We start from the raw sequence: 12,235 nt of genomic DNA on the forward strand, positions 1-12,235 counted from the left end.
TTTACGATAGGTATAGGGAGGCGCTGGAAATGGTAAAGGAATACATCTAATTAGAGCAGGTAGGGCAGGTAGGGCAGGTAGTGACCGAGGATCCGGATCATGAGACTGAAATAACCAGAAGAATAAGAATTGGCTGGGGTGCGTTTGGCAGGCATTCTCAGATCATGAACAGCAGGTTGCCATTATCCCTCAAGAGAAAAGTGTATAATAGCTGTGTCTTACCAGTACTCACGTACGGGGCACAAACCTGGCGCTTACGAAGACGGTTCTACTTAAATTGAGGACGACGCAACGAGCTATGGAAAGAAGAATGAAGGGTGTAACGTTAAGGGATAAGAAGAGAGCAGATTGGGTGAGGGAACAAACGCGAGTTGTTATCTTACTTGAAATCAAGCAAAATAAATGGGCATGGGCAGGACATGTAATGAGGAGGGAAGATAACCGACGGTCATTAAGGGTTACGGACTGGATTCCGAGGGAAGGGAAGCGTAGTAGGGGGCGGCAGAAAGTTAGGTGGGCGGATGAGATTAAGAAGTTTGCAGGGACGACATGGCCACAATTAGCACATGAGCAGGATAGTTGGAGAAGTATGGGAGAGGCCTTTGCCCTGCAGTGAGCGTATCCATGATGATGATGATGATGATGATGATGATCAAGTCTCTAGATTTTACGGAACTACAAAGGCGCCAAGCAAAAAAGTTCTGCTTGAATTCCTAGATTTCAACCCGTGCACACCGATTTGTCTTCGTTTTAGAAAAATTCGCTGTTCCCTTTCACATTGATGACGACTGTAAGCATCACTGCCTGCTCTCTCTCTCTCTCCTGCCGCAGCAACGCATCGTGGGCGCCTATCTGACGGCGACGGTGAAGCTGATCGAGTACTCGTACCCTCGCAAGGACGTCGTCTTCGACTGCAAGTTCGTCTCGGGCGACGCCGCGTGCGAAGACTTCGACTGCACCGAACTGTGAGTTCCCCGCACGCCATGACACCGGACGACTGAGGCGCCCGTAAAAGCTTACCGTTGTCCAGCCCGCTCCTCAAAAAGCTCCCGGGATGCTTCGACTCGTTCATTGACTCAGCCTCGCGAAATGATTTCCCGGGCTCCTAAGTCCACCCCTTTCCTCCTCCCCCTCCTCCTTATTCCTCCACTATCCCACTTACAGGAGGACCTGGACGTTCTCCAGGATTCCCGATTTTTATTGCTCTGGCAGTTAGGAACACACCGGAAGAATTTTCACCGTTGCCATCGCGATATGTTCCCCAATTTCTGTGATAGCAACAATCTTTTCCACGAAGCTTCTTGCACAAAGAGGCTTGCATCATTTGGTGCGCTCCGTTTCCCTATAGTGTTCAGTGATGTCACTTGTATAGCCAGACAAACACGCGAGGTGACCCATTAAAGGGAATAATTTCATTGAATTAGTCGCACCGAACACTAGCTCTCATGTGCGTGGACAAGCACTGTCGCAACTTGCCCGCGCGTTTTCTTTCTTCTTCTTTTTTTTTCTCTTTAAGTTGGCGAAGCTTTAATTGACGAGAAAATAAACTGTCTGTGGGTGAAAAGAAATAACTAACGGAATATGCCCGAACAAAAGTTGTTATATACATGATGTTGCGTTTATATTGAGTTTTAATTGTGTTTAAACTACGTTCCGTTGACGGACGGACGGAAAAAACTTTAATGGAAAAAGGACCTGCGAGGTTGCCAACCCGGGCTCAGGCCACCCGGGCATTGTGTGCGGTGAGGCATAGCCTTTCCACCGCTGCCCGGGCCCGCTGGATAACCCATGATTGGTCGTGTAGTTCTGAGCTAGTCAGAGCGCTTAGCCATCGCTCCTCGAGAAGGTCCGGTTCTATCTTGTCCTCTACGTATGCTGAACCGATCTGTGTGCACTTCCACAAGATGTGTGCCATGCCTGCGTGTTCGTGTTTGCAGAGCTTGCAGCTTGCGTCGGGATATTGTGTTGAATTTATTCTGTTTAAGTGTACTGAGGTGCGTATTAATATCTGGCGGTTTTTTTTTTTTTCAAAGCATAGAGGTTGTGAAACTGTGACCTCGTCGTTTCATTATGCGATCGAGCTGAAAAAAAAAGAAAAGACGCTTTTTTTTTTTTGTGCGAGCAGTAAGCGACACGTCTCGGTCCCTTCTCCCGACCCGACAGGTGGCAACCCTCGTACACGCTAGCCTTCGAGACCGTGTGCCACACTTTCGACCTGGCCAGGAACCGCACCGGGCAGCACCCTTACTGGAACTGCCCAACGCCTTGGAAGTACAGCAAGTATCCCTCGACGGCTCTTCGTCTATTCTTTTTTCTTTTTTTTTGAGCGCAGCTCTTATAGGCGCCCGTTCCTGCGGCTAGCGTAGTAGGCGTTGTCCCTTGTAACCGAGTGAACGAACACGGCGAAGGATGAAAGCAAACGCGGAGTGCAGCGGGAGATGAAAGGAGATAGCGAAGGGAGCGCGAACAGGAAAGCGAAGGAGAGAGAGAGAGAGAGGTTCTTGATTGGGGAGTGAAAGGTGGGGCTAAGTGCAGAGCGGTAACTGTCTCTCAAGAGAGGACACCTCAACCGCACTGCACAAGGAGGAAAGGAAAGAAAGGAGGAGGGTGCCGTGGGAACATGAGACGGAAAGCGGAGGAGGAGGGTATTATGAGGCACGCCGTAGTGGAGGGAGTCCGGAATAATTTCGCAGTTCACGCCTCATAGACAACTCGTTTAGACGGTGGCAAAACGTTGCATCAGTCGCTGTAAATGTGTGGTCATTCACTCGCCCGTGTAAATATGAAAATAGGGCCCATATCAAATTGCTCTGGTGGCCGGGACGTTTGTTGAGACGTCGGGACATTCTCATTCCCAGCGGTGTAGATTTCACAGTGATCAGCCTAAATGCACGGTTGTCGATGCACGACATCGAAACACTTTGTCTGACCGAGCGGATCCTCATGCATGTGCAATGATAATTCCGAAACCTAAACCTGTATATTGTCGGTCACGGTTCGGGTGTATGTCGTAGAAATAAATAAAGCATTCGCGTTACATGGTTTCACCCTCACGGAGTGATCTGCAGAACGGCATCAGAAAGTATATGAGAGCAACAGGCATGTATACGTCATTATGTGAGCGTCACAGAGCGTTTCTTGTACCACGTGACGCTCTGGGCCCGAAATCGCCGCGCGGACGTCTTTGGAAGCAAAAGAGAACAATTTGTGAAGCTTTGCCATTTTTCGGAATAGACATGCAGATTGCGACTCGTCTCTCATTGGCTGCAGCAATGCAGTGACCAGTTCACAGCAAACATAGCATTTGCTCGAATCGACGTGAAGTGCGGTGCGAGGTTTAGACTGCAGCCGCCTCAAAAACCGTTTGTTTTGTCATTTTCATTATTATTACGAGAGCCTCAGCTGGCATCTGAAATTAACAGGGCGCTTAATTGTTCGTGCGAACGCTGAGAAACGCGTCATGCGGCAACCGGGCTCATCTCTAGCGCTTCTTTCTTGACATGCTGCGCCATCTGGTGGCATCGCCGAGAAGCGTCGCGCGCGAGGAACTTCGAACGCTTAAAATACATGGTATTGGGGGTAGCGCCAAACTGACACGCGCGGAAGAAAGGCACAGTACTACAGAAATAATTGTTCGCTTAGAATTGTTTTCTCGCTTTCCGCACAAACAGTGGCACATATTCAGGGACCCAAGTTGTCGAGAGGGTCACTGAAAAGCGACACGTACCCCGTGCATTTGTCAGAATAATGCGTCAGGTTGTGGTCCTTGAGGAAGCCATGTGACTGGTTCGACTTAATTTGCTCGGCATCGGAGAAATTTAGGGGATCTTTTTCGCCATTGTAGAGGTGGCACCTTCCCAGCGGCACGTATCTATTTACCCAAGCAGGCATTAAAGCATTGATTGGAGAGCGGCTCTTACATACTGGCACAACATACCCAGTGACCCAAGTTTACATCAAAGAGGTTCATTGAAGATCACCACAGACCGCGTGGCACGTACCCAACGCTCCAAGTCGGCGTCAAACAGTTTCTTCTATCAGCGGTACCTACCCGGTTCCGCATCCTATAAAGATAGATAGATAGATAGATAGATAGATAGATAGATAGATAGATAGATAGATAGATAGATAGATAGATAGATAGATAGATAGATAGATAGATAGATAGATAGATAGATAGATAGATAGATAGATAGATAGATAGATAGATAGATAGATAGATAGATAGATAGATAGATAGATAGATAGATAGATAGATAGATAGATCCCGGCGTCAGAGTGCATGGCGCCAGAGTAGCGCGCGTCGTCTGTTCACCGATGACGCCACCGACACCACGTACGGAAACAAAGCGCTGCATGAGCGGAGATCTGTGTGCGGCGGCTGCTGTGAATCGCGCCCACACGCCACTGCCTCTCGCGATCTCCAGATTAGCGAGGCAGTCGCAACACGCTTCGCTCCGTTTGCAACGTGTCGCGCGAGACAGATCGTCCGCGCCAGCCAGTATATATCGCGAAACGAAAACGCGTGTAGAGCTGCGCTCAAATTTCGGAATAGGGAGTGTCAAAATCGTCGGCGAATTTTTTTTATACATTACCTTACCGCAGTAGGTGCACCGCAAGTCTTTCTGATCGATCGATTGATTTGCGACCGCAGAGATGCTGGCGTCGGTGAGTGCGCGCAGTGAACGTGCCCACAACGAGACGGTCTTCCTCATGGGACACTTCCACCAGCAGCACGTGATCGGGAACGGCGAGCGAAGCACCATGAAGTTCCGAGCTGGCTACAAATACAAGATCGCCACCTACCAGGTGCCCGCACTGCAAAAGAATTTGCACCCTTCATAGTGGATGCATGGGGACGTAAATCGATTCACAACCCGCACCCTTACGCACAACTCACACGTCGGTGTAAGCGGGTGAAAAGGATGTAAGGGTGTGATTTATATACGGATTTACGCCCTCATTCACTTTTCAGGGTCCAAATTATTTTACGGTGCTTGACGTCACACTGCCTCTGGCCGCTAATATATATTTCTGAGCGTGCACTGCGATCATATTGCTTGACACAATGACTGATGCTGTATGGAATAGGGACGTAAGGGTACATTCCAAGAATAGTTGCACCTTCAAGGGTTCTAGTTTGGCCCATGGCTAACACCATTGTACCTTTAAGGCTATAAAAAGTTTACTGAACAGAACAACGAGTCCAAACAGAAACCCGCGTTCAGAGAAGGCGTAGTTGAAAACTGAGTATTACTTCTGACCAGCACATGGTACGGCGAGAGTGACAATGCGATATGGCTGTTTATTTCATGCAATTTTAGTGTCGTCGCTCGCAGCTTTCATCACTCGAATAGTCGCCAAACAAGAAAATTTTATTCGATCTTACCTTTTAGGTGTAAGGGTGTTAGCTGTCCATGGGGAAACTAAGCGCCTATCATACACCCATAAAAGTTTTAAAATAGTCATCTGTGCATACTCTGTTTCGCTATAAGGAGTTTCGCAATAAGGGAGTTTGATTTAGCGCGAAAATAGTAAACGCAGAAGGAAGGGGCGATGTAAGCGTGTCTCTTAGTTTCGCTGGTTATTTACTGTGAACTTAATAGTTAAGCGCCTAATATGCAAACAATGATAGTGTGCCTAGTGGAATAAACAGGCGTCGAGCAACCGGGAGCTCAGTGGTTAGAATGCACGCGTGCTTAGCCGCAGGTTCGTTACTCAGGGTCAGTGTCGTCGGCACAATTTCGCGCACATCATTCATTTGTACGCGTTTTTACATCCATTGCCACACTGCGTGCTGTCAAACAGAGCACAAAAATTATTTTTGTGGTGGCAGCTGCTTGGCGGAATGGCTAAAAAGGTTTCGGCAACAACTATTGGCATCACTTTGCGCACTTATTCGCTGATACTATATATGGGTACAATGTGCTAAAGGTATTCTGGTACAGCAGCAGCTGCAACGTATCTAGCACAAGTAGTAGATGGTAACAACGTCACAAGTCAGAGGGTAATGTGAATGCAAAAGGCCAAGTAAGGGCACTAAAAGATATATGTTGTGTATACTTTATATGTGCTATGTATACGTTGTGTGTACTTCTATACAGTGGGTCTGTACAGTCATGGGGCACTTTTGACCGGTCACAGGAAATCAACGAAACAAGATAGCAACGCGAAATCTTCGCCAAATAAAAGGAAAACTCTCCAAGTCTCATACCTGTTCAGTGCAGTTCTATGTGGCCTCCATTTGTTGCCCTACACACATCCAAACGATATTCAAGTTCTTCTCACACAGGGTTAAGGACGTCTGCAGGATGTAACAGAACGAATAACGTCTGTGATTCTCTGCTTTAAATGATTAGTGTCTTTGATACGTTCACTGTACACATGTTGTTTCACATAACCCCACAAGTTCGTGGTGCGGCGTCATTGGCTTTGTGGGCACACCCTTGCACATCACACTACAGAAACTTGGAGAGTTTTCCTTTTATTTGGTGAAAATTTCACATTTCTATCTTGTTTTGTTGCTTTCCTGAGACCGGTCAAAAGTGCACCACGACTTTGCGTACACATTGGATTTTCGATAACACTACGCAGAAAGTCGACCATCTTAGTGAAAAAGTAACAAAACTTTGTTGGGTTGCTGCTGTTGAGCAGTGTTACAAAATGAGTGCTTTGCATTCAACACTGTCTTATCGCCGTGCTCCCTGCACACGATTGGCGGGAACGGAGCGTGTAGATCAATCGTACAGAGGATTAAACATTCCTTTCAGACCAACAGCCATTCCCTGCCGTACCCGTATGAGACGATGTGCAGCGACTACGTGACGCTCTCCAAAAAGCTTGGCTACAAGCACTACATCATGCAGTCAGAGGTGAGAAAGTTGCACATATGTTTAATTCATTTTGTGAGCTCTTCGTTCGTTACCCCGAGAAGTGTGCAGCGACAGGGCAGCATACACACCCGGGCATTGAAATAGCGAAATACGCGTCGTTGGTTTTAACGCGACAACGTTACAGCTAGGCCACGCGTACCTCAGAAAATCCGGCGTCGGCGTTCCGCGTCCGGTGTCGGACACCGTTTCTGCAAAACGATTTTCGTGCCAGTCATACCCAGGCCCAACATGTGGCGCAAGAAAGTTACTGAGCTAATTCAATTTCGCGAGCTAAAATACGTGACAAAAATCGTAAAGTACGACTTACACGCAACCGATTGCAATTTGACTATAGGAGAAAGCATAATTCTTTTTTGCATTTCCTGTAGATTTCTTGGCAATTCGCCCTCTAGATCTGCAGAATCGTGTATGCGCATTTGGAGTCCGTAAATATAGCTGCGTCGGTGGCACATGTAGGCGTGCGTGGTTCTTTATTCTATGGGCGTGCGTTCAATACGGCTCTGTAATGATTGCTGTGAGTCCGGCCCTGTGGGTTTCCACTGGTGACATATATGCACTCTGTATGGAGGTTGGGGTTGTTAAGCTGTCTACAACAGCTATTGCTGAGGCCATATCATTGGCGCTGGCATGGGTATTATAAGTGTGCTTCTTATCGTACGCACTCTTTACCTGCGACGCGTGGCGTGTTTCTTTGGGGTCCGTGTGCTTGGGAATGAACGCGATGTTTAGAAGTGTTGCTGTCATCGGCGGTGTGGTGCACAGTTGCCCTGGTGACTGCGTTGTCGTGGATACGCAGCCCGGGAGTGACGGATTTCTCTATACGGATGCGTTCCCAAGAGCCCGATCTCTTGCTGTCTTCTGTGCACGCTGATATGGGCCCCTCTAATGCGTTGCAGCTTCCTGTGTTTGTGAGTGCAGTTGCGTGCGTTGCGTTGATGGGCGCCCCCAGGGCTAATTTCGTGGCCTCACGTATGAGCGGGTCCAGCTGATGTATCTCCTTTCTGTTAAGGTTGATGTACGGAACGTGATGTTTGAGACTGGACATCAGTAACGCGTTCCTTATTTTGTAGCACGCCCTCTTAATAGAGTCTTATATATGTTGGATGAGCGCTTCATCAAGTGAATCACTTGTTCACCTCGTTTCAGAAGGCCTGCATGGTGGCTGCTCCTCCGCCGTCCTTTTGAATACGAAGGCCGAGGATCCGCATTTGGCGTGGTTGGGACATGCGCGTTTGTTCGACGTGACGACTATATATATAGGGCACGGAATATATTTGTCGCATGCCGAAAAAGCATGGAGGCCGTTCATATCTTCGTACTCCCCTTCTCTCTCTCTCTCCACAGATATATATATATATATATATATATATATATATTGTAACGCACAATTGAGTGATGGTACTTTAATCGCTTTACCTTGGGCGAACTTGTGCCCGACACACAGCTAAACAAGAGCTTCACAGGAGCGTCCGCAGTCTTTTCGCAAGAGACCCGCACCTCTTCTTCTTCGCTCGTGTCCCGCGCTCATGACACGCTGCTCCGATTGCGCGTGCCTTGCGAGCCCGTGTTGCCCGCTTCACTGCCGCTATCTTTCGCAGGTAGCAGTAAACAACTGCACGAACGCAGGAGGCGGCTGGCGCGCGTAATTCGAAATCATCTTGTGTCATTGTCCCCCCTTCCAAGAGTGCATCGTCCCGATGCTCATACAGAGGGCGGTGATTTCTAGGCTGTCATGATTGCGCAACGCTTGTAGGCGGAAGCAGTTATTGCCTATCGTAGTACGGTTTCATTCTGACGACGTGGACGATTTCTGTGCGATGCCGCTGTCGTGATGAGGTTACTTGACCTTCTGGGGCAACTTCGTAGTTCAACGGACTAATTCGGCGAATTATCCTATACGGGCCGAAGTAACGACGAAGAAGCTTCTCGGATAGGCCGCGCATCCGTACGGGAGTCCACACCCATACTTTGTCTCCAGGTGCGTACTGGACGTCTCTTCGTCCCACGTTGTATCGGTCCGCGTCGGTTTGCTGTTGCTGCTGGATGCGGTGTCGCGCCAGCTGCCGTGCTTCTTCAGCTCTTTGTGTGAAGTCGCGGACGTCATTGTCATTTTCGGAGGTCTCATCTACTGGTAGCATTGCATCTAAGGTTGTGGTGACGGTCCGGTCAAAAACGAGTTGGAAAGGTGTCATTTGAGTCGTCTCTTGCACAGCGGTATTGTACGCGAACGTTGCGTACGGTAGTATCCTGTCCCATGTTCGGTGTTCCATGTCCACGTATATTGACAGCATATCAGTCAGCGTTCTGTTGAGTCGCTCAGTCAGTCCATTTGTCTGCGGATGATATGGCGTGGTTTTGCGGTGACTGGTGTGCGTCAATTTCATAATGGACTGTGTCAAGCGGGCAGTAAATATGGTTCCTCGGTCCGTGATGAGGACTTTAGGGGCGCCGTGCCGTAGTACTATGTTAGTGACAAAAAAATCAGCTACTTCACTGGCCGTTCCCTTGACAAGAGACCCTGTCTCGGCATATCGAGTTAGGTAGTCAGTGGCAACTACGATCCAACGCTTTCCTGATGACGATGTGGGAAAGGGGCCAAGTAAGTCCATTCCCACTTGTGCGAATGGAGTTTCCGGTGGCTGTATCGGTTGTAGGAGACCTGCTGGCTTGAATGGTGGTATTTTACGTCTTTGACAGTCCCGGCAGGTTCTTACGTAGTGCTGCACAGAATTCAATAACTTTGGCCAGTAATACTTCATGCGGATGCGTGCGAATGTTCTGCTCACTCCTAAATGTCCTGCTGCTGGCTCGTCGTGGCATGCTTCCAATATCTCGAGTCGTAACTTTGAAGGTACGACGAGCAGAAATGTCTCTGCACTATGTTCGAAATTTCGTTTGTACAGGACATTATTTCTCAGGACGAACGACGACAAGCTGCGGACAAAAGCTCGTGGAATGTCGACAGGATGTCCTTCTAGGTAATCAATGAGCAGGCGTAACTCCGCGTCGGATCGCTGATGCTGAGCCATTTGTGATGATGTTACAGCTCCTAGGAAAGGGCAATCCTGTTCATTTTCCCTAAGCGTAGATTCCGTGTATTCAATCGGGGCACGGGACAAGCAATCTGCATCACTGTGCTTGTGACCGGACTTGTATACGACCGTTATATCGTATTCCTGCAGCCGTAGACTCCACCTTGCCAGCCGTCCAGATGGGTCTTTGAGATTCGCCAGCCAGCACAACGAATGATGGTCGCTGATAGCTAGGAATGGCCGGCCATATAAGTATGGTCTAAACTTGCTGATGGCCCATATCACCGCGAGGCATTCTTTTTCTGTCGCTGAGTAGTTCACCTCAGCCTTCGAAAGTGTTCGACTGGCATACGCAATGACTCGTTCCTCTCCATTTTGCCACTGAATGAGGACGGCACCGAGACCTAAATTGCTTGCGTCTGTGTGAATATCAGTGTCGGCTTCCTCGTCGAAATGAGCGAGAACTGGGTGGTTCTGAAGACGCTTTCGGAGCTCATTGAAAGCATTCTCCTGCTCATTCAACCAGACGAAAGGCGCGTCTTCCTTTGTTAGCCGCGTTAGTGGTTCGGCGATCCTTGAAAAATTTTTCACAAAGCGTCTGTAGTAGGCGCAAAGTCCTAAGAATCGCCTAACAGCCTTTTTGTCAGTTGGTTTCGGAAATTTCTCCACTGCCGCAGTCTTCTCAGGGTCCGGGCGAATGCCTTCTGAACTGACGACATGGCCGAGGAAAAGAAGCTCGCGAAAGCCAAAATGACATTTCTGCGGTTTTATCGTCAGACCTGCTGACCTAATCGCTTCCATCACAGCCCGCAGACGTTCTACATGCTGCTCGAAGGTGGTAGAAAAAACCACGACATCGTCAAGATAAACGAGACAGGTTTGCCATTTCAGACCGGTGAGCACAGTGTCCATCATCCGCTGAAATGTGGCAGGTGCGGAACAAAGGCCGAATGGGAGCACTTTGAACTCGTACAGACCATCTGGCGTCACAAACGCCGTCTTTTCACGATCTCGTTCGTCCACTTCTATCTGCCAGTAGCCGCTTTTGAGGTCCAGGGAGGAAAAGAATTTGGCATCTCGTAGTCTATCTAGAGTGTCATCGATTCTTGGAAGTGGGTACACATCCCGCTTCGTGACGGCGTTCAGCTTTCGGTAATCAATGCAGAAGCGCAAGGTTTGATCCTTTTTCTTTACAAGTACCACAGGCGACGCCCACGGACTTGCCGACGGCTGAATTACGTCGTCTTCAAGCATTTCCTTAACTTGACTTCCGATGGCTTCCCTCTCTTTTGGTGACACTCGGTAGGGATGCTGGCAAATAGGCCTCACTGATTCGTCAACAATTATCCGATGTTTGGCAATAGATGTCCGCCGGACTTTGGATGACACTGAAAAACATTCGGCAAATTCTCTTACGATGGTCTCTATTTGCTCCTTCTGTCTGGGCAATAGGCCTGGTTCGATGTCGATGGCTGCAAGGACAGAATCCACATCCTGAAAATTCGATGGTGAAGACTCCGGAATGCTGAGATCTGTAACTTGGACGAAGTTATTAAGGGTGGCAACAACGGTTCCCTTCGCGACATGTTGCACCTCATTCCCAAAATTAGTGAGGAAAACGTTGGCACATCCGCCACGCAGCTGAACAAGGCCTCTTGCCATGCAGATCCCCTTTTGGAGTAGGAGACTGGTGTTGCTGTCTGCAATTCCTTCGTAGTCGCTGAACGCGTCGCTTCTGACTGTGACGGCTACGCTGGATCTCGGAGGAAGCATCACGTCGTCATCGGCAATGTAAAGGGCGTCGAATTTTTCTTCAGTGTTGAATGCTGCGACAGCGTGCTTCGTTGAGAAGGAAACACATGATTCCCGCAAGTTGATTATAGCGCCATTATCCTGCAAGAAGTCCATGCCAATAATCAAGTCTCTTGAGCACTCGGAAAGCACGATTAAGCTGGCGACGTACGTGAAGCCTCGTATTCCTATCCTAGCCGTACACTTGCCCGTCGGGTCGATGAGGTGTCCTCCTGCTGTGCGAACTTGTGGCCCTTTCCAAGGAGTCAGCACTTTCTTCAGTTTCCTGGCGAGCTCACTACTTACTACCGAGTAATCTGCACCTGTATCCACTAATGCGTCTACTTCGTAACCGTCAACAAACACACGTAAATCGGAAGCAACGTCACGCTTACGGCACTGGTTTCTGAGTCCCTCGTCGTCGCTCGGAGTCATCAATGGAGGTTCTTCTCTTTTCGCGTCGGCAGCGACCTTACCTCCCGAGGTCGCTGACTCTAGTTTTCCCGACGCGGGCTCTGT

General features: G+C 48.8%; 1 protein-coding gene across 1 annotated transcript in view; it reads left to right on the top strand.

The window, feature by feature from the left end:
• The window catches only part of LOC135915522 (uncharacterized), a 52,277-nt gene that overhangs the window by 25,947 nt on the left and 14,095 nt on the right, over positions 1-12,235 (top strand). The window contains exons 15-18 of the mRNA XM_070534126.1: positions 832-965; positions 2,164-2,276; positions 4,655-4,809; positions 6,771-6,872. Coding sequence (XP_070390227.1) covers positions 832-965; positions 2,164-2,276; positions 4,655-4,809; positions 6,771-6,872 — 504 coding nt within the window. The remainder of the gene's footprint in view (positions 1-831; positions 966-2,163; positions 2,277-4,654; positions 4,810-6,770; positions 6,873-12,235) is intronic.

The sequence above is a fragment of the Dermacentor albipictus genome, chromosome 2 (genome assembly GCF_038994185.2).
Source record: "Dermacentor albipictus isolate Rhodes 1998 colony chromosome 2, USDA_Dalb.pri_finalv2, whole genome shotgun sequence".
Taxonomy (NCBI): Eukaryota; Metazoa; Arthropoda; class Arachnida; order Ixodida; family Ixodidae; genus Dermacentor; species Dermacentor albipictus.